The sequence below is a fragment of the Ailuropoda melanoleuca genome, chromosome 2 (assembly GCF_002007445.2).
Source record: "Ailuropoda melanoleuca isolate Jingjing chromosome 2, ASM200744v2, whole genome shotgun sequence".
Taxonomy (NCBI): Eukaryota; Metazoa; Chordata; class Mammalia; order Carnivora; family Ursidae; genus Ailuropoda; species Ailuropoda melanoleuca.
Window position 1 is genome coordinate 68,190,217 of NC_048219.1, and position 23,483 is coordinate 68,213,699.

Genomic DNA, 23,483 nt, shown 5'->3' on the forward strand with positions numbered 1-23,483 from the left:
AAGACACAACATTTACAAATGAATATATATCTAAGGCTTCCAACAGGAAAAACATTCCAAATTGACTCCTTGGAAAACTGATTCTAGAACCTATAGAACTAATTTAACTCCAGAGTCTTACTGGTAATCCTGCCTCCGAAGACATTATAATCATCCTTTTCACCTCCGTTCCCTGTAAGTGAACTCCCTATTACTGTTATTGCCTAAAAAGGTCGTTAAAGAGGATCAAGGTATTCTAACCTTTCTCGTGTTTAAAATTTCCAACAGAGTTGAATTGCTATAGAAGTCTGATTTGGTAGAAATGGGGATTTTTCTGCTTTGGGACCTTCAGAAAGTGTTTTAACTCCCATAGCGATGGCAAAGAGCAAGTAAAATCTATTTGGGGAATAATGGACAAGTCTTTGGTTATATTTATTTGCTAATTTCTGTTGAAATTATAGAGAAAATTTAAAGTTTTTTTTTTTTTTATTGTCAAGGTGAGGAATATTTATTTCCGTCAATTAACTACTGCTCATATAAGACAAAGCTACTCAGGGTGGCTTTAAAGATTGTGAAGTTATGGTAGAAGAGTGCATTTAATGGTGAAATCATAGCCCGTTCATCTTCCAAATATTGACATGGTTTCATCCTTAATTTCATATGCTCAGTGTGAGGTATGTCTCCTGAGGGGTGGGGTTTAGAGTGTAGGGGTGAGGGCTGCAGAAGAGATACCTGATTTAGGTTTGGACTTTACAAAAGACCTCACATCTAGACTCTTGACATTATTTTTAAAGAAAATTAAAAATAGGCTAACATACAGTTGCAAATTTGAGAAGTGTTCGTTCTTAAAACATAAATATTTAAAATATACCATGGCTCTTATAACTCTATTTTGGTATTTCTTCATTTTTTAAAATCATAGGTAGTTGTCCAGGACTCTACTGACCTCTGAAAGATTTCAGTGTGTCCAAAATGATATGATAGCTGTGGTGTATTAGAAGAGAATATTAGTTTGGGATCAGAAAACCTGAATTTAAATTTTAACCACCTCCTACCAGTTGTATGGAGTTGGGCACATTATTTACCTTGCCCTGGCTTTATTTTTCTCATTTAAAGCCATTTTCAATGATCACACAGGGTTACTGTAAGGATCAAGTAAAATTATAAATGAAAATGTATCTCGTAAACTATAAAGTATTACACAAATGCAAAGTAAAATGCATTTTAACCACATTTCTGGCATTGATAGACTTCTGTGTCAGAGTGTGGTTCCTTCCTGTTTAAGTTATATGGAATTTTGACGAGTAAAAAGCCTAAGAATGGAGCCTTTCCCCCTCTTGAGACACTTTTATCAGGGAAAATTGCTCAATACATAGGAACCTTTGCTAGATTTTGTCACTTAAAATGCACTGCCTGCATTCAAAAGCTACAAGTCAACAATTAAACCACAATTGTCAGGAACAAAAGTCCAAATAAATAATTTTTAATTATGATACATTACTTATTACAGTAAAAATTGGCATTTTCCCCTTCAAAAGCAGAAGCACCAGTCTTAGAATGTATAGTATGAATGGTATTTTAAGTGAAATATAGCATAATATTATGTGCAAACATTATTTTAGTATAGAACATACTTTCTAAAAGTAAAGTAATTTCACACACTGAAATTTGTTAGAATGGAAATAATGTCATGCTGAATAGTAACATAAAACCCCCATGACTTTCAAAGTCCGCTTCAAATGAAATGTGATATACTGCTGAATAGATCTAGGAAAAACTAAAAAGCTTAACTAGCCCCAAATGGAAGGATTTCTTATACAAGATGACTTGTGTAAAGGTTTCCTTTCACATAGTATCGGTGATTCTGTGAGAAACTAATGTGAATGTTTTATTTAAGAATTCATCTTTTCATTGGGTCGTCACATTTTATTTAACACCTACTTTGTGCGAGGCTTTGTTGTAGGTGCTGGGGATACAGTGAAGAAAGACACAGTCCTGCCCTTGAGGAGCTCACAGTCTAGTGGGGGAAACAGATAAGTTGACACTGATTTTAAAATTATAAAAATTATTAGACAACTTTATAAACTTCTGTTGTCATCAAACAAACTTTGGGTGTTATGAATGGATGGTGACAAGGGACGATGTCCAATGCAGTGACAAACCATCCGCATCAATATCATGTGACTTCTGCAAAGGCGGTGATGTGGTTCTGAAAAAGAGAAAGGAATTTCAACATCAGAGTCCTGGGAAAATTGGCTTTGGAAGGTATATAGTGCTTTTACAGATGATCATTAGCTTAATGGAAATCTGCAGCCCATTGATGTTTTAGTTGCAGAAACATACATTTAAGTTCTATGTATTATTACATACGTTTAACTGCTAATTATATATTTTATTCAATATTCTTAATTCACCAAACAGATTAAGGTGTGATATTCACAATTAACACCGAAATTTGGAGAGATGAAAATGGCAATCCCACACATGTTAGTATTCTGCTCACTGGTAATGGTACTTTAATGCTGCGTGTTGGAGATTCAGAGTCATTGCTCCCTGTGAGACAGATGGCCTACAACCAGTTAGTGAAATGCTCCGACTGAAAGGCTTTTGCTGGTTGACAAAGATCTCCTTAAACACTTCATTTGTTTTCCGGTTTTATTGAGAAGTAATTGACATACATCACTGTATAAGTTTGAAGCATACAGCATGGTGGTTCGATTTACATGTTGTGAGATGATAACCACAATATGTTTAGTTATCATCTATCTTCTTGTATAGATACAACTAAAAGAACGGGAAAAAAGGGGAAAAAAATCGCTTGTGCTGAGAACACTTTGGGTTTACGCTCTCAAGAACTTTCCTATATGTCATACAGTGGTGTTAGCTATTGTCATCATGGTGGTCATTACAGTCCTAATACTTAGTTGCTTTAGAGCTGGAATTTTGTATCTTTTTACCACCTTCCCCCAATTCCCCCTCCCCACACACTCTTCACCTGGGATAACCCAAGTCTGATCTTTTCTCTCTGTGCATGAGTTTAGGGTTTGTTTTTGTTTTTGTTTTTAGAATCTACATATAAGTGAGATCATATGGTATTTCTCTTTCCCTATCTGACTTATTTTATTTAGCATAATGCCTTCAGGGTCCATCCATGTTGTTACAAATGGTAGGATTTCTTCACTTTAATGGCTGAATAATATTCCATTGTATATACATATACCACAGCTTTTTTTTTTTTTTTAAGATTTTATTTATTTATTTGACAGAGAGAGACAGCCAGTGAGAGAGGGAACACAAGCAGGGGGAGTGGGAGAGGAAGAAGCAGGCTCCCAGCAGAGCAGGGAGCCTGATGCGGGGCTCGATCCACAGCTTTTTTATCCATCCATCTATCAATGGACACTTAGGTTGTTTCCATGTCTTGGCTATGTAAATAATGCTGTTATCAACATCAGGTACAGATATCTTTTTGAGTTAGTGTTTTTGTTTCCTTTGGATATATTGTCAAAAGTGAATTGGTGGATCACATGATAGTTCTATTTTTAATTTTTTTGAGGATTCTCCATACTGTTTTCCATAAAGGCTGCAACAATTTACAATCCTACCATCTGTTATGCCTTGTCTTTTTGATGATGGACATTCCAGCAGGGATGAGGTGATATCTCATTGTGGTTTTAATTTGCATCTCCCTAATGACTAGCAATGTTGAGCATATTTTCATATACCTGTTGGCCTTTCATATATCTTCTTTGGATAAATGTCTATTCATGTCCTTTGCCCATTTTTAAATTAGGTTATTTGTGTTTTGCCATTAAGTTGTATGAGTTCTTTATATATATTGGATGTTAACCTCTTATCAGATATATGGTTTGAAAATATTTTTTCGAATTCCATAGGCTGTCTTTTCACTTTGTTGATGGTTTATTTTGCTGTGCAGAAGATTTTAGTGTGATGTCCCACTTATTTTTGATTTTGCTACTTATACTTTAGGTGTCATATTAAAAAAATCATTATCAAGACCCCTCAAGGAAATTTATTTCTATGCTTTCTTCTAGGATTTTCATGGCTTCAGGCCTTACATTTAAGTACTTAACCCATTTTGAGTTAATTTTTGTAAGTGGTGTTAAGTAGAGGTCCAGTTTCATTCTTTTTACATGCAAATATCCAATTATAATAGCAGCAGCATTTATTAAAAAAAAACTATCTTCTCTCAATTGAGTATTCTTGGCTCCCTTGTCAAATATCAGTTGACTGTATATGCTTGGGTTTATTTCTCAGCTCTGGAGTCTGTTCTTTTGGTCTTTTTGTCTGTTTTTATGTCTCATTCTTTCTTCTTTCTCAGGATTTCTTTGGCTATTCGGGGTCTTTGTGGTTCCATATAAATTTTATTTAGTTTATATAAAATGACTTTGGAAGCTTGATAGGGGTTGCATTGAATCTATAGATGGCTTTTGGTAGTGGTATTCACATTTTAATAATATTAGTTCTTCCAGTCTGTGAACATGGGATACTTGCCCATTTATTTGTGTCTTCTTTGATTTCTTTCATCAGTGTCTCATAGTTTTCAGAGTAGAGATCTTTGACCTCCTTAGTTAAATTTATTTCTAAGTATTTTATTGTCTCTGATGCTATTGTAAATGGAACTGATTTCTTTCTTTCTTAGAAAGTTCATTGCTAGTGTATAGAAATGCTACTTATTTTTGTATGCTAATTTTGTATTCTGCAACTTTACTAAACTCATTGTTTAGATCTAACAGTGTTTGGTTTTGCTCCTGATCTTAGAGAAAAAATGTTCAACTTTTCACCACTGAGTCTGATGTTAGCTGTGGGCTTGGCATATATGGCCTTTATCATGTTGACATATGTTCCTTCTATGCCTAATGTGTTAAGAGTTTTATCAGGAAGGGATGTTGAATTTTGTCAAATGTTTTTCTGTGTCTATTAAAATGATCATATGATTCTTTCCTTTCATTCTATTAATGTGATGTATCATACTGATTGATTGGCATATGTTGAGCTATCCTTGCATCCCAGGGATAAATTCCACTTGTTCATGGTGAATGATCCTTTTAATGTACTACTAGGACAAGGATGCCTTAGAGATATTGAAGGTTTGGTTCCAGACAACCACAACAAAATAAATGTCACAATAAAGCAAGTCAAATGATGTTTTTGATTCCCAGTATATATAAAAGTTATACTTATACTCTACTGTAGTCTATTAAGCATGCAAGAGCATTATGTCTAAAAAACAATGTGCATACCGTAACTCGGAAATACTTTATTGCCAAAAAATGCAAGCCATCCTCTGCGCTTTCAGTGGGTCATAGCATGACTGCAGATCAACATAGCAAATATGATCATAATGAGAAAGTTTGGAAGAGTGTGAGGATTATCAAAATGTGAGACAGAGACATGAAGTGAGCAAATGCTGTTGGAAAAGCAACACTGATAGACTTGCTTGATGCAGGGTTGCCACAAACCTTTGATTTGTAAAAATCACAGTATCTGAGAACTGCAAGAAAGAGAAGCACGATAAAATGAAGTAGGCCTGTGTTTTATTGAGAATTTTAGCATGTATAGACATTAGGGATATTGGCCTTAATCTGTTTTTGATTAGTATCAGGATAATGTTCACCTTATAAAATGAGTTTCAGAGTGTTTCTTTCTCTTTGATGTTTTGGGAAGAATTTCAGGATTAGTGTTAATTCTTTACATGTCTGGTAAACTTCACCAGTGAAACCATCTGGTCCTGGGCTTTTCACCATTGGGAGATTTTTGATTACTGATTCAATCTCCTTTCTAATGATTGGTCTGTTCAGATTTTCTGTTTCCCCCAATTCAGTCTCAGTAAGTTGGCAGACAGTTATTCACAGTAGCTCTTATAATTCTTTAAGTTTCTGTGATATCCATTGTAATGTCTTCTTCATTTATAATTTTGTTGATTTGGGTCCTTTCTCTTTTTTCCTCCATTAGTTTAGCTAAGGGTTGTCAATTTTGTTTATCTTTTCAAAGAAACAACTCTTAATTTGGCTAATATTTTCTATTGTTTTTCTGTTCTTTATTTCATTTATTTCTGCTCTAATCCTTATTATTTCCAATCTTCTGTAACTTTGGGCTCAGTTCATTCTTCCTTTTCTCCTTCTTTAAAGTGAGAGGTTATTTATTTGGATTTTTCTTGTCTCTTAAGGTAGGCATTTATTGCTGTGAACTCCCCTCTAAGAACTGCTCTTGCTGCATCCCACAAGTACTGGTATGTTGCATTTCCCTTTCTTTCGTCTCAAGAAACTTTTTTACTCCTTCTTTGACTTCTTCTTTGATCCATTGGTTGTTCTGGGAAGTGTTATTTAATTTCCATGTGTCCATGAATTCCAGTTTTCTTCTTGTTATTGATTCTGGTTATATGTATTTCTGGTTACATGCCATTGTGGTCAGAGAAGACACGTGGTATGACTTCAATCTTCTTGAATTTGCTAAGACTTGTTTTGTGGCCAAACATATAGTCTGTCCTAGAAAGTGTTCCATGTGTGTTTGACAAGAGTGTGCAATTTGCTGTTGTCAGATAAAATGCTCTGCATATATCTTTTAGGTCCATTTGGTCTCTAGTATTACAATCTCCTGTTTGCTTATTGATTCTCTGTCTGGAAGACCTATCCATTGTTGAGAGTGGAGTATTAGAGTCCCCAACTATTATTGTATTGTTGTTTATTTCTACTTTTAGCTCTATTAGTTTTTGCTTTATATATTTAGGTGCTCCAATGTTGGGTGTATAAATACTTACAATTGTTAAATCTTATTGATGTATTTACCCCTTTATCATTATATAATGACTTTTTGTCTCTTTTTACCACTTATACCTTAAAATCTATTTTGTCTGATGTAAGCAGAGCTACTTCTGCTCTTTTTAAATCACTGTTTGCTTGAAATGTCTTTTCTGACCCTTTCACTCTCAGTCTATGAGTGTCTTTAAGGCTAAAGTAAATCTCTTATAGGCAGCATCTATTTGTATCTATTTTTTTAAAAATCCACTCAGCCATTCTATGTCTTTTAATTGTAGAACTTAATCCATTTATTTTTAAAGTAATTGTTGATAGGTAAAAACTTATTATTGCCATTTTGTTGGTTTTTTAATAGATCCATTGTTCCATGTTTTTTTTTCTTGCTGTCATTTTTGTGTTTTGATGCCTTTTGGTACCAGTACGCTTTAACTTCTTTATTGTGTTCCTTCATGTAACTTCTACAGAATTTTCCCTTGTGGTTACCTTGAGGCACACATAAAATAGCTTAAATTTATAACTTATTTTAAACTGGTAACAACTTAACTTGAATAGAATTTATAAACTTTACACTTTTATTTTTCCTTTCCTTTACATTTTAGGTTACCGCTAATACAAGTTACATGTTTTATATGGTGTAAAAACAGATTATTGTCATTATGGTTATTTTTACCATGTTCTTTTTTTAACTTTTAAACTAGGGTTTTAAGCGAATTATATACCACTATTACCATATAGCAGAATCTAACTATGACTTTATTTAATTATAATGTGTAGTTCACTAAACATCCTTAAGAGGGTTATTCTGAATTCTTTGACAGCTCCTAGATCTCTATTTCTTTAGAGATATTTATTGGAACTTTATTAGTTTCCTTCGGTGGTGCCATTTTTACCTGTTTTTTTGTGATCCTCGATTCCTTATGTTGGTATCTGTGCATTTAAATAATTGGGCTCCTCTTGCAGACTTTACAGGTTTGATTTGGCCTAGACAGTTCTTCACCAGTCAGCTCAGTTTGGGTTTCTGTGTGTGTCTGCTGGTAAAGTCCTTGGGCAGGTGGAGCCTGCCATTCGTCCCTAGTTGGACAGGCTGAAGGCTGTATTCAGTGATGAGTTGGGTATGAATTAGGTTCCCTGCCTGGACACAGCAGGAGAAGTAGCTCTGTAGTTGGTAAAGCTCTATTTGTTGTCTTAACTCAAGCTGACCTGTACCCCAAGTTCCCTCACCTAACATACCAGTGGTTTTGTTCTGCAGACTATCAGCTCTGCCTGCCTGCCTCTTGTCTCTCTAATGCTACTGGGCTGCATAGCTTCAAGTTGTCTGTAGTCCTTCTGCTTGTGGCAGAAGACACTCTTCGGAGTGCCAAATGACCCTCTCAACAGCCCGTGAAGTTATGTCGCTGCTTCCTGGCCTGGACAGGAGGGGAAGAGGCACTGCAGGCTACTCTCAATTTCTCAAACCTGCTCTCTGCTTGGGAGGGACAGAGCTACCCTCAGTCTTAACTATGAATGTATCCCCCTGCCTGCGGAGAGCCCAGGAACGCTCCATGCCCAGTGTTGGCTTTCTATCTGGTCCGCCTGCCCACCTCTCAAGCACCGCTGGGCCATACTGCTTACGGGAGTTGTCGCCAGCCCTTCTGGACTGAGGGGGCTGGAAGACACTCTCTATAGTAGGTGAGGCTGTGACTTAGCTCGTTACCTGGGTGTGGGGAAACCAGGCTCTGGGGCTGGCAAAACTCCTTGTTTGAGGATCCGGATTAGGCAGATTCGCATGCTGCCAAGTTCCCCAGTCAGAGTGCAGCCCAATGTGGTCGTGTGGATGAGTAAAACTGCTGGTTGGGATAACTAGTTGGTCATTGCAGGTATGAATTCGGTCTGCCAAGATCTTGTTGCAAGCCCCTCCCCACTTCTCCATCACACACGGATTCCCAGTGGTTGAGCCTGCCAATTTCCCTGCAATTTCCATGGTGTGAGATCAGAATAGCAACTCCTACAAACAACCCGCAATGCTGGGGGGAGGTGCTTGTCCTTTTTGGGTTCTCTTTGCTCACTGGAGGAACTGAAGGCTCAGGGGAGAGCTCTCCAGGTGGTGCTGTGCTGCCTTCAAAAGGGGCAACAGGGCCAACACGTAGCTGCCTCCCTTACGCTTGTAGTACAGTCTGTCTCGGTCTCTGTGGCACAGGGGGGTGCTTCAGCCTCACTCCTGTCTTCTGGGATTCTCTCAGTGGTGTCTTGTTCTTAAACAGTTCTTAGTTGTTCTTCTTGTGGGGGGAGCAAAGTCAGGAGCAACCTGTGTTGTCATCATGGTGACATCACTCCAAACACTTCAGTTTTGAATTCATGAATCCAGACTACAGACCACAATCTCTGTTGTTTACTTCAATCAGAGGATGCCTTACAGGGCTTTCTCCTCTTTCTCCTCCTTCTCCTTCTCCACCTCCTTAAAAGCAAAAAAGCTATGTACCCAAAAACCCTCTGGAAGGGCTGATATGTAAATGGAGTTAGACACGCAGCAGGCCAAATCATGGCCACTGAAATACTGCAGTGGAAAATTGATATGACATAATTAATAATGCTACATACAGGGTTATGTCAAGACGTAACATACTTGACAGCCCCAGCCCACAACAGCTGCCTCATAAAAGGATTTTACTATCATATTACCTGCTTTAAGTGTTTTTCTTAGTAGTTTCTCTATTGACTCCTCAAAAGTCAAAGACATCATGAATAGAATTTCATGTAATGAACGGACGCCATGAGATTTCTTCCACGTGTGTTGTTTTTTTTCAAGTTAAAGTGTCTTAACTAGTTAAAACACCTACAAAATGTGTGTGAAGAAATGAAAACTCATTTTCACTGAATTTAGGCATATTAACCCAGAAACAGAAAAACACCATTGACTAGTGCTACTGGCATTATTTTCCAGGTCTGGCCCACTGAAACCTAGAGAAAAACAGTACCATAAGGAATCAGTAGTGAGCAGAACACACTGTTTTTTTCACTAACTACCAAGAACACTGTAGAAACTGTAATTTCTCACTTTAAAAACGCATGGCAAAAATGTGGGGAACTCGGCAACTCATCTCTGAGTTTTCTTGATTTTCTCTTGCAAAAGCACAAGCATGACTGTAGGACAAAAAAAGATAGTCAGAGTTTTATGATGTGCTTTGATAGAATAAAAGCCATCAGAACTGTGCAAACAGTACATCATAATTTTATTTCCAGTGGCCCCATAGGGACTTGAAACCTGTGGACTGAGAAAATACAACACGATACACAGTGTTTCAGTACAAACCTGGCAGGAACATAATATCTCTGGACAGGACCTAGCACATAGTGGTTGCTTGAAAGATGTTAAGATATAAATTGAAGATTAACCAGTCAGTGGCAGCGGTGAGTAGGGAAGGAGTGAAAAAGTGACAACAGAAATAAAGGAAAGAAGACAAAAAGAGAGAAAATAGATGGTGTCCTGTAGGCCACTGACCTAAGTGTCAGTGTTCCCTTGACCTAGATAATCAAGTGTCCACACAGCTCATTAAATTTGCTGAAGATGAGCCTAAGTGAAGGAGACAACTGTCACCTTCGAAGGTAGAACTGAAATATTAAAAGACATTCATAGAACAGGGAAAGTATCAGAAACAAATCACTAATAGTTGATGCAAAGCAGGACAGAAGCAGAGGAAAAGCCAAGAGACAAGTGCAAGCGGAAGAGAGTGACCAAGAATGTGCAATGACCGGAGGACAACCTGCAAGTTATCATCTAACCCAGGAAAGAGGGTTGCTAATAATACACAGTGGACAACAGACTGAAATTGGGATTGTCCCGAACAGGGACATAGGGGCACTAGAAATAAGGCAATGGGTGTGTAACTCTAAGTGTGCTAGGAAATACTGGGGTCAGTCTGGGCATTTAAAGTCATGTTTTGGTGGCCACTAGGTTTTTGTTTCATTACCCATCGAGTCCAGACAATATTACCCTTTCCATTATGCCAAGTCATTACCAAGTTAAACTGCCGTTTCCAGACTGACTCCATTTTTAGATCCCAAGTCTCCCACTTTTTTCCAATTAGCACCCTTTTAGTTTTACATCACACTTAAGTTTTAGCTTCTGAGATGATTTTTTTTCTATTTGACTGGAATTAGAACAATTCTGCTCGGGGCTTATCATTTAAGGTTGGCGTAAGCAGAGAGATTAAACAGATGAAAATAAAACATTAAAGTGACTGTACAAAGGGAAGAGAAAGTTAAGGGGAAATTTAATAATAGGTTTTAAGTACATGAAAGGAGTATACAGAGGGCACGGGGGCCATCTGTTCATTAATTTCACTGTCTAAGAGCAAATGAACCCACACCACAGAATGAGGGAGATGGATTACTTATCTCAGGAAGATTTAAAAACTAAGACTAGTTCTCTTCTAGCATTGGGGTGATTTTCCCTGAAGGAATCTAGAGAAAAAGCAAGGGTAATTATTTAAGGTTCTTACCATCCCTAAGACACTGATTCTATGTTATAAAAGTTACATTAGCGACATATGTAAATGCATAATTTGAAATATACAAATGACGTAATTCTTATGCAGGAAGTTATGGCAGTGCTCACTTCCCGTCAGCATTTTTCTCAGTAATACAAAAAGCCAGCATTGTAGCTATTATTTTCAGGTCACCTGTCTTGAGTAATGGACTTCTTATGAGGCAAACCAGGTAACAAGAGGTTTCTCTTTTTAATCTGGCTGAATTCTTAATCTCCCAATACTAAATCCTATTAGTAGATAATACTGCAAACATGTAGTAGGCGAACTAAAAACTCATGCATAGAAGTTTAATTCAGAGTCACACAAAGAAAGTGGTCAGATAATTGATCAGTGCAATTACTGCTTTTTGCAACTACACATACAGAGGCATATAGTAGAGATGGCAGAGCTCGAGCCCAGAGAGTTGAAGATTAAAATGTGCTACATCCATTAGGAAGTGTTCATTCAAGTCCACAGCAAATCAGGGTGCAAAATACTGAATCCAGTCCTTGAGTGCAGAGGGCCCATGGGAAAACGAGTACTTGTTTCTGAAAAGTAGTTTTGGATTCTTAAATTTGGTAAATTCTAATGTTCATGTAGTATGTCAATTTTTGAAACTCTAAATTCTACATAGAAGTCTCTATTTTACTATTTATTCTACACTTCCCTTTGTAGAAATTGTACTGTTATTTTAAAAAATGTTATTTAAAACAAAACTATCATCAACTTATGACAATGCGGCAATGACTTGTCACCTGACAAGACATGCCACGCACCATGTCCCTTTAAAAAAATACAAGGGAAATGCAAAAAGAGCACTTCAACTAGGAAAACAAAAAGGCCATTATTATTAAGGGCTATTTGGTTGAGGAATGACAAATTTCTGTTAAGTGAAAAATCAATAAAAAAATTTTAAAAACATTTGAAAGGTAAAATAATAACAGTAACAACAACAATCAAATACTTAGAGTTTTGGATGGACTAGAAACCTGCACAGAAGGACATTTTCTGTATTTGGCTTAGCTTCACAACCCAACTGCAACATTAGTGCGCTCTGGCGCACATACGTTTATTGCCTTAATCGAAGACGTTCGCAGTGGTTTATTCCCAGTATCCAGCTGAAGAGCCTTGCGAGACAGTCTTTAAAGGACCGTCCCTGTGAATTTTCTTCTTGACCATTCTCAATTGGTTGAGTTCGGGACACCTACAAAATGTGTTTGATTCATTATTTAAATGCTTATTTAATACGGACTTACTTGGACAAAGGACTAGTTTACTGAAAGTTCTACGTTGTTATATCAGTAGACCAAATGCTGAGGTTAAATACTACTCCAGTTTCTTTCTTTCAAGGTGACTATAAACAGCTTTTGTGTTTTAATAGGAGGTTGCTAAGCAATCAGCTTAGGTGTTTAACTGAAACATAAAAGGAGATCTATGCATACAATGTCTTCAATTCAGTGATTTCTGTCTTTGGCTCTATTGGTAAGGAGGCTGTGGGTACAGTGGACGCTGCTGCCGGGTAGTATGAATGTCAATATGGAAGGTGGGTTCCATAGCAATTGAAATGTTCACAAGCAGTTGAACCTCTCAGAGCCCCAGCTTTCTCATCTGTGAAATGGAAATAATAATATCTCTTGGCAATGGATTCTTATTTAGTGAGATTATATGCACCAAGGTCCTTGTCTCTAGTCAAAAATCTATAATTGTCTATAAAGGTGGGGCAAGATAAAAAGTAAAAGAAAAAAGAGAAGGAAAAAGTACAAAGAGAAAGAAATCAATGTATGTACCTTATAACTGGTTGGAATTTCACAATGCTATTGTCTACGGTTCTAACATCCATACAAACTGTAAAACCAAATGTTTCTTGTAAGATTGGTGCAAACTCTTCTGGTGGCGAAACCCACCCTGAATTGCTGTGAGGTAATTTATCCTCTATATCGCGCTGCAGAAATATTCATCTTTGATTAGAAGGGCTGCCCAAGACCCTGCTTGTGTAACCAAATACATATTATTTTCCCCTCAAATATAAAAGATTTTGAAGCCTGAAAAAGTCTAGCACTGAGTGTAGGATAAGGAAACCTCTAATAACGATTTGATGCTGTAGACAGGCAGCCTACATTTTACCAGGGGAGGCTAGATGAAGGCCATACTCCTAAATATCGGCCCTCTATATTTTGCTATTTGCTTCCTTTGTTTGTTCACTGTGTCCCTTGAGGAAAACAAACTGAGCAGAAGAGAGAAGGAGTCAAAGGAGTCAGGCTTGCCGTGTGTGCTCTAGGACCCTACATTGTCACATTCAGTGCTCCTGGCAGGAGGTAGTTTCAGTGAGAGAGAAACAATGTTAGATCCTCCCGAGAAGAAATTACTAGAGAACTTCAAAGTTAGGCTGTGAAACAGATTGAAAAATTCGTGTTCAACAATTTCATGTTTTAAGAACTTGGGGAGATGACATAAACGCTGAAATGTGATAAACCCAAAATTGAGAAAGAAGATTGTTCTGAACCATGTCTTCCTTTACTGTGGTTCTCTATTCAGTTCAGAGACTGACATTAGCTCAGGAATTTCTTTTTTGTGCTATTTGGAGACAGGGGCTAAAAGCTTAGTTGTTAGAGAATCGTCTCGGTCTCTAGAGAAAAGAGAACTCTCTCGGTGGCTTTCACTGATAAGCTAATTAAACCAGAGGCGGGCCGGGCTTTTAAGGGAGCGTTAGCTATAGATCTTATGAAGTATTTCCAAGTCCCGAGGAGCCCCGGATTTAAGTCTTTCTACGTGGCTGTTTAGGAGCACAAGTTGTTGATCTTGGCTGCATGCTGGGATCACCTGGGGGCTTTAAAAAAACACTGACACAACACCAGGGACTTGGACTTAACTGGTCTGAGGCCTGGCCTGGTCAGTGGAAGTCTTAAAGGCTCTCCAGATGACTCTAATATGTAGTCAATGTTGAAAACTGCTTCGGAAGGTTTGCAGGCCCAGCTGGATGCAGGCCAACTGCTGGCTCCGTACCCACGTCACCTGAGTGGCTAATATGCTACAGATCCCCGGGCCCAAGCTTGCCTAGGCCTCCTGGATCTGAGTCTCCGGGCGCGTATCCCAGAAATGCACACTTGGTGCAAATGCTGTAAGCAACGGATTCCCTTGTACACCAATCTGCGAACCACGCCTCAAGGTGTAGTAGAGTGCTTGATTAGCAATGTAAACACTGCCAGGTATATAAAATAAAGTCTTTTGAAAAATGCTACCATTCCTCTGGTAAAAAGAGCCCTGCCTTAGAAAGCAGTAATCCTGAACGACTCCTCCCAAAATAAAATCATTGTGTTCAAAAATTTCTGGGAATAACTGCACATTGTATTCCTTGCTTAGAGCATCACGGTGCGTAAAGGTGTTGAGATCCGCAGCAAAGACTCGGTTTTACTGGAACTCAAAGTTTCCCAGCACAACGTGAAGCTCCGTGTGAGTCTAGTAATATTAATGGACTTATGTCCTTGGTGGATGTGGGTATCCACGTTCTCTATCTGTGGTTCCTTAACCTCCCTAACTCTCACGACCTGTCCATCACGCTTGTAGCACACACTCACGACTACATTCCCAGACACCAACGACATCAGAAACGTAAAACCCCAATTTACCTCCTGTCCTACCTCCTACGTACTACAAAGTTTCTTTAACCATTTTTGAAATTTACCAACCACTTATCTGTTCATCTGCTCCAGCCCCTCTTGCCCCTTCTCAATTCTATTTCTTTTACCCTCATTCTGGACCTCACCTGAACACTCTTTAATGGCATCCCCAAGTCTCTTGCCTCTGTGCTCTTATCTCTCCTGCCACAAAATCTTCATGCAAGCTGTTTCCTCCACCTGGAACATTCTTCTCTCTCCTCCTCCCTTGGCTAACGGTCCTTCAGATGTCCCTTCAGGGGCTGCTGCAAGCATTGCTAAGTTTGGGTATGTCTCCCTTTATGCCCTCCCCCAGCATAACCATCACCACCCCGTTCCATATTGGCTTATAAGATTATTGATCTCCCCACTAGACTGTAAGCACATGAACCCTGGGAAATGCACCATAGTGCTTCTTATTTGGTATTTGTTACATAGCTCATATATTACAAATCTAATTACAAATAAAATATATATACTATATATAGTACATATAAAAATAAAATATATATACTATATATATTATACATATATAATATATATATATTATACAATATATATTATACATATATAATATATATGGTATACTATATATACTGTATATAACAAATGATGATAAGAAAGGGAGCTCTTCCATAAATTGTACCCAGGACTTGTTTTATACTGGTATTTTAATCTACCTAAGTAATTGGATTCCTGTTTATTTCATTGCTCTTTAACTTCTTAAAATGCTTTGCATTTGCTAACTAAGCACCCCACTGCTACTTGACAGAAGAATCAGAGGATGTGGGTAATGGATCAAGTGCATGACAAATTCTTGTGTCACCAGGAGCTGATCAAAACTCATTTTAAAACTTCCCTTTTTTGGGCACATGTTGTGTTGAGCACTGGGTGTTATATGTAAGTGATGAATCACTAAATTCTGCTCCTGAAACCAACATTACACTATTTGTTAACTAACTAGAATTTAAATAAAAATTTGAAAAAAAAGATAAAAATTTAAAATAAATAAACAAGTAAATAAATAAATAAAACTTGTGTAATTTCAACAGAAGGTAAAAATTTAGATGAGCTACCTCAAGATTCATTTCAGAACTGTTCAAAGCCATAAGTACCATGAGCCACGACACAGGTACTATTGAAAAACTTTTGTAAAGGTAAATACACATTTACCATAAAACCACTATCCCTATTCCTAGGTATTTATCCAAGATTCAGGAAAATATGTATGTACACAAAAATCTGTACATGAATTTTTATATCAGCTTTATTCATAATTGTGAAAAACTCCAATGTCCTTCAATTGGCAAATGGATTAAAAAATTGTGGTACATATATATGACAGAATACTACTCAGCAATAAAAAGGAAAAAAAACCCCTACCAATGTAGGTTATAACATGAATGAATCTCAAATGCATTACGCCAAGTGAAAGAAGTCAGACTCGAAAGGCTACATACTGTGGGTGTCCATTTATACAACATTCTGGGAAAGGCAAAACTATAGGAACAGAAAACAGATTAGCGTTTGCAGGAGTTTGGGCTTCAAGGAAGAGTTTGACCATCAAGGGAAAGGAAGGAACTTTTTAGGGTGATGGAAATGTTCTATAACTTGATTATGGTGATGATTAGATGATGGCATGTACTTGACAAAACTCATAAAACTGTATGCAAAAAAATAAAAAATAAAAAGAGAGAATTTTGTAGAATGTAAAGAATGCCTTTAATACCCACCCCAAAAAATGTTGAGGCCATTAGCTACAATATGAATTAAGTCTAAAGGCCAAGTGGTACTAGTGTTTGGTTTGTCAATTATTGAATTATTGCTTCAATATTTCATTGTTTCAGAAGAAAAATATAAAATAAATGTATTGGAGGATATTTAAAAATACAAATTAAATGAGGTACTACATTTATTTTTAACCTATAAGACTGGTGAAAATCATTAAAAATAATATTCTCCATTGTTGGAGAGGACATAAAGATATGAATCACACCAATAGCCTGAAGAGCACTCATCCTTGTTTTTTCAACATTTCCACTTCTATGAATATATCTTAAATAAATTATTAATAGAACTTGAAAAGATATCTGCTTTAGAAATGTTTACCCTAATATTGTTTATAATTATAGGAAATCGGAAGTGGAAAGAATCCTCTATGCCTAACAAAGGTAATGGTTAATTTAAATGAATTAGAACTTTTTCAATGTAATTGTGTAATATCATATAGCATAGTGATTATGAGTTTAAGCTCTGAAGTGATAAATACGAAACATCTTTGGACATGAAAATGGAAAAGAGAAAAGACAATTCTGTGTTCTTATTTCAGAACTCATACCAGGTGTGTGACCTCGGGCAAGTTACTTAACCTTTCTATGTCTCTTTCTCTGTAAAACAGAAATAGTAAGATAAACTCAAATGGTTTCTGTAAAAAATAAAATGAGGGCACCTGGGTGGGCTGAGTTGGTTAAGCATCTGCCTTCATCTCAGGTCATGATCTCAGGGTCCTGGGATAGAGCCCCAAATAGGGCTCCCTGCTCAACGGGGAGTCTGCTTCTTCCTCCCTCTGCCCCCCACCCCCTGCCACAGCTTGTGCTCTCTCTTGCTCTGTCTCAAAAAAATCAGTAAAATCTTTTAAAAAATAAAAAATAAATAAAATGATATTTTATGTGTGAAGTTCCTTGCAGGCACATATTAAGCTCTCCCAAAGATTAGCTTTTACTCTTATGCTTGTTATAAGTATTATATTTATTGATCTGTAACTGTACCTTTGATACACTGTTGTCCGAGCAAAAGCAGGCTACAGAAAAGAACATCCAGGAAGATCCTGTACTGTACATAAATCCACACATACACTCATCAAGGGGTCATCAAGGCTACTTAAGAAGTGTTTCCAGGGGCACCTGGGTGGCTCAGTCAGTTGAGTGTCCGACTCTTGATTTCGGGGTAGGTCATGATCACCTGAGATGGAGAATGGCTTAGGGCTGAGGCAATGGGCTCTTCACTCAGCGAGGAGTCTGCTTGAGATTCCAACCCCTGCCCCCGCACATGCATGCACCCTCTCTCAAATAAATAAATAAATACATCTTTTTTTAAAAAAGAAGAAAAAGAAAAAATGCCCAGTGATTACTGTGGTGGGATATGGATACTTTCCATCTACGTCTGTTTTGCTTGCCAGACTTTCACATTTTAAACAATATACACAAATTACTTGTTTCTTTTATAGAAACAATGAAAAATTATGGTTGCTTCATAAGACTGTGAATGAGTTCATTGTTTATTTTCCTAGTTTTAATAAAATAAAATTTTACATTTTCTCTACCAAATATTTTCCTAGTGTCATGGTGCTCCTGATTGACTTTGAAGGCCTCCTCTGTAAGGGTCTCTAGGACAGTGCACCGTTCAGGAACAAGTCTGAGACAAGAGGGGAATGAATGGGTAACTAATTGTGTGTGCATCAGGAATGATTTTTTAATCCATCATTGTTTTATTCTCTCCTTAACTGATGACTGCAAGAATCACATAATTTAAAGATGCAGTCATCAACCCTATATTTATTCACACAAATGAGATGAAGAAGCTATGTTTATACTCAAAAGTAATTTACTGAAAAGATGCTTTTATAAAAGGCCATTTAGATAGCTGAAAAAATATCTGTCTTTTATTCTTTGTGTAGTATATTATGATTTATAAATAGTGTGGAAAAACAAATACTAAATATATGGGAGCATAAATAGGAAAAATGACATACGGCAAAATAACAACAGAATGCGCTAGTTTTCCTAACCTAAAATGTTGATGCCTGTTGGAATTTTTAAGCTTCCATTCTCAACTGACTTTTTTTTTTAAGCAAAATTAAGTTTAACAAATGAGAACAGAGTACATCATGTAAACATTCATTTACTTCAAATATTTTTCATAAGCGCTCAAAGCTTAGACTGAGGAAAAAATGCCTAACATACGAATATATTTAGTTCCACTAACTCTTCCAGTATCTGATCACTAATAAAGTTGTTTTGACAAAGTCCTATATAACATTTATATTACAGTTCAGCAGTTTTGTAAAACAAAGATTTGCATTATAGAAAAGCAACTAAATCTTAAATAGATTGCCATAGTTATTCACGCACAGCATTCTGAAACCTCAAAGGAATTTATCACAGAGCGCACAGTAATGTATAATCATATTTGTCTTGGCAAGAAACCACAAAATTGTTTTGCTATTGCTATGACACTAATGTATGCAACATTTTATACTATAATATTTTCTGCCACATGTGCTATGTATGACATAGACAATCTGTACAAACTTTTACGTCCTTGAAATATATCTATTGGGGTTTCCTAGTCTGAGATAAAATGAAAATCCTATTAAGGGAATCATATTGTTGCAGGAGGAAACTAACTTGTGTTAACCACCTACAATGTGCCAAGAAGTTTATTTGTGATCTGTTAATTCCAACAGTTACCCGACAAAGGAATCATTATTGTACCAGTTTTTCAGGTAAGGAGGAGTAATTTGTTTAATCCCACCTAGTTATTATGTAGCCAAAAAAGGTTTCAAACTCAGGATTTCCACCTTCAAAAGCCTGGCTCTCCATTCTCCATCTCCTGCCCCCACCCCCACTCTGCCTTAATTTCAGCTCAGGCTTCTCCTTGACCCTTGTGATTTTATAATCTGCAAAACAGTAACTGTAAAGGTCAAAGCATATTCTTCTCTGGGTCACTGTGAATTCCTTAGGATTTTTCTATGCATATTATTTTCCTTTGCAGTAGCCAAGGGGATTAAACATGGTAATTTTCATCTGTAATAATACACACTCATTATGACATTTCTAGATTTTTGGAACTGTCATCACTGCTTACCACTTTCATTTAGGTGATACTTCTGTTAATTAGGGTGTACTTTTACACTATGAACTTCTTGGGTGGTACAGGTTGGTGAAAAGTCCCTTACCTAAAATACAAAACTGTAATCTTGTAAATTATCCCTATCATTATCTTCCCTTTTCTGTTGTTGGCAGAAGAGAATTCCCTTTGATTCATTTGATCAGATCATGTAAACCTAAGAAAAAATAATGCCTAGGTTTAGATAGAAACTCAATTATTTTCTCAAAAAGCATCTTTTATACCTGGTTATATTCACTAAGTTAAGTCTCAAAATTATCCCAAATTAGCTATAAGTGATTATGGTGGCTTAACTGCCTTAATAAAACTGTTGATATGAATTCTTAGAACTATTAGAAATACACCACTTTCTATCAAATCCCTTCTATCTTCATATTTATTTAAGAATTTTTTGTTCTTTTGTTAAAGCATTCCTTTCCTTAGATTTTCTGTATAGCATCAGTTAAAATCAATAATGCATATGCACACATTATTATTTGCATATGCTTACCTATGCATATCTGAATGGCAGCATTTTGCCTTAGAGTGAGAATAAGCAGAGGGAAAGAGAGAGGAAAAGGACAAAAGTGTTCAGTGCTTTGCTGTTGTGATGAATGCAACTTGACCCAGGAGGATCCCTGAAAGGAATGTCAATGTACTCCTTGTTCATTAGTTATAGACAAAATAAATCTCTGAGGAGATAAAAGGCAATGACACAGATGAAAGGTCAGCATGTTTCTGGGGGTGGGGGTAAGGGGACAGTTTTCTTAGTGACAGCCTGGCTAGCAATTAGCCCTTTTCCACTGTAAATCATTGGCATAGTTAGATAACCCCTGCTATAGACTAAATGTTTATGTCCTCCCCAAATTCATGTTGAAACCTAATTCCCAATGTGATGCTGTTTGAAAGTAAGGGCTTGAAGGTAGTGATTAGGTCATGAGGGTCCCGCCCTCATGAATGGGATTAGTGTCCTTATAAAAAAGACCCCAGAGAGCTCCCTCACTCCTTCTGTCATATGAGGACACTGGAAACAGGCCCTCACCAAGCACTAAGTTTGCTGACATCTTGATCTTGAACTTCCCAGCTGCCAGATCTTTGAGAAATAAATTTCTATTGTTGATGGCCCCAGTCTATGGCACTTCGTTATAGCAGCCTGGACAGACTAAGGCAACTCCTTTGATCAGAATCAGCATCTGATATGATGTATCACATTGATTGATTTGCGAGTGTTGAACCATGCTTGCATCCCAGGTATGAATCCCACTTGGTCATGATGGATAATCCTTTTAATGTACTGTTGGATTCTATTAGCAAGGATCTTGTTGAGGATTTTGGCATCCATATTCATTAGAGAAATCGGTCTGTAATTCTCCTTTTTGAGGGGGTCTTTGCCTGGTTTGGGGATCAAGGTAATATTAGCCTCATAGAATGAGTTTGGTAGCTTTCCTTCTGTTTCTATTTTTTGAAATAGCTTTAGGAGAATAGGTATTATTTCTTCTTTGAATGTTTGGTAGAATTCCCCAGGAAAACCGTCTGGGCCTGGAGTTTTATTATTTGGAAGGTTGTTTATCACTGACTCAATTTCTTCATAGTTAATTGGCCTATTTAAGAAATCTATTTCTTCCTGTTTCAGTCTTGGTAGTTTATAGGTTTCCAGGAAGGCCTCCATCTCTTCCAGATTGTTTAGTTTTTTGGCATATAGCTGTTGATAAAAGTTTCTAATAATCCTTGCAATTTCAATGGTGCTGGTCGTGACCTCTCCCTTTTCAGTCATAATTTTAATAATCTCAGTCCTTTCTCTTTGTTTTTGGACAAGTTTTGCCAGTGGTCTATCAATTTTATGGATTCTCTCAAAGAACCAGCTTCTAGTCCTGTTGATCTGCTCTACTGTGGTTCTGGTCTCTAATTCATTGATTTCTGCTCTAATCTTGGTCAACTCCTTCCTTGTCAGTGGGTTAGGCCTGTCCCTCTGTTGCTGTTCCAGTTTCTTGAGGTGAGAATATAGAAACTGCATTTTAGATTTTTCTATTCTTTTGAGTGAGGCTTGGATGGCTATGTATTTCCCCCTTAGGACTGCCTTTGCAGTATCCCATAGGTTTTGGACCGTTGTGTATTCATTCTCGTTGGTCTCCATAAATTGTTTAATTTGTTTTTTGATTTCCTGGTTTATCGAGTCATTCTTGAGCAGGATGGTTCTTAGCCTCCAAGTGTTTGAGTTTCTTCCAGGTTTTTCCTTGTGGTTGAGTTCCAATTTCAGAGCGTTGTGGTCTGAGAATATGCAGGGGATAATTTCAATCTTTTGGTATTGGCTGAGACCTGTTTTGTGTCCCAGAGCATGATCTATTCTTGAGAATGTTCCATGGGCATTTGAATAGAATGAGTATTCTTTGGTTCTGGGGTGTAGTGTTCTATATATATCTATGAGGTCCAACTCGTCGAGTATGGCATTCAAAGCCTTTGATTCTTTGCTTAGTTTTTGCCAGGGTGTTCTGTCTATTTCTGATAGTGGGGTGTTGAGGTCCCCTACTATTACTGTGTTCTTATCTATATGTCTCTTTATTTTGGTTAAGAGTTGGCTTGTGTATCTTGCTGCTCCCCTGTTGGGGGCATATATATTAATAATTGTCATATCCACTTGTTGAATACTTCCTTTAAGAATAATATAGTGCCCTTCTGTATCTCTCTCTATGGCCTCTAGTTTAAAATCCAGTCTATCTGATATGAGAATTGCTACTCCAGCTTTCTTTTGAGGTCCATTTGCGTGGAAGATGGTACTCCATCCCCTTACTCTAAGTCTGAATGCATCTTTGGGTTCAAAATGAGTCTCTTGTAGACAGCAAATGGATGGGTCATGTCTTTTTATCCAATCTGCAACCCTGTGGCGTTTTATGGGAGAGTTTAAGCCATTTAGATTGATAGAGATTATTGACAGATATGATTTTAATGATGCCATTTCTCTTTAAAGTCTTTGTATCGGTTGTGACTTGCTGCTCTGTATCACTCTTGGGGCCTTTTTACCTTTATAGAGCCCCCCTTAATATCTCCTGTAGGGCTGGTTTCGTGGTTACGAAATTGGTTAATGATTGGCGATTTTGGAACGTCTTTATTTCTCCATCAATTCTGAATGACAGCTTTGCTGGATAAAGGATCCTTGGCTGCATGTTTTTCTCTGAAAGAGCTTTAAAAATGCCCCCCCAAGCCTTTCTCTCATTCCAGGTCTCTGTAGACAGGTCTGACGTAATCCTGATACCTTTGCCTTGGTACGTGAGAAATTTCTTTGCCCTGGCCGCTTTCAATACTGTATCCTTGGATCTAATATTTGCGAATTGCACTATGACATGCCGTGGCGTAGGTTTGTCCTGGTTGAGCTTGGATGGGGTCCTCTCTGCCTCTTGGACACGAATGCTTGTTTCCCTTGCTAGATTAGGGAAGTTTTCAGCTACAATTTGTTCAAATATCTCTTCTAGACCTCTGTTTTTCTCCACCCCTTCAGGGATGCCGATGATTCTGACATTGGATCGTTTCATAGAGTCAGTAATCTCCCGTAATCTACATTCGTGGGCGTGGATTTTTTTAAGACCAGCTTCTATTTTCGTTTTTTCTTCTACTAACCCATCCTCCAATTCGCTAACGCGTTCCTCTGCCTCGGTGACCCTGGCCGTCAGAGCCTCTAGTTTTGACTG

At 37.4% G+C, this 23,483-nt stretch overlaps 1 protein-coding gene across 1 annotated transcript in view; it reads right to left on the reverse strand.

The window, feature by feature from the left end:
* Positions 1 to 1,157: 1,157 nt before the first annotated feature.
* Positions 1,158 to 23,483, reverse strand: part of PLPPR5 (phospholipid phosphatase related 5) — a 122,970-nt gene continuing 100,644 nt past the window's right edge. The window contains 1 exon segment of the mRNA XM_034653968.1: positions 1,158 to 2,188. Within this exon segment, the coding sequence (XP_034509859.1) occupies positions 2,156 to 2,188 (33 nt within the window). The 3' untranslated portion in view covers positions 1,158 to 2,155.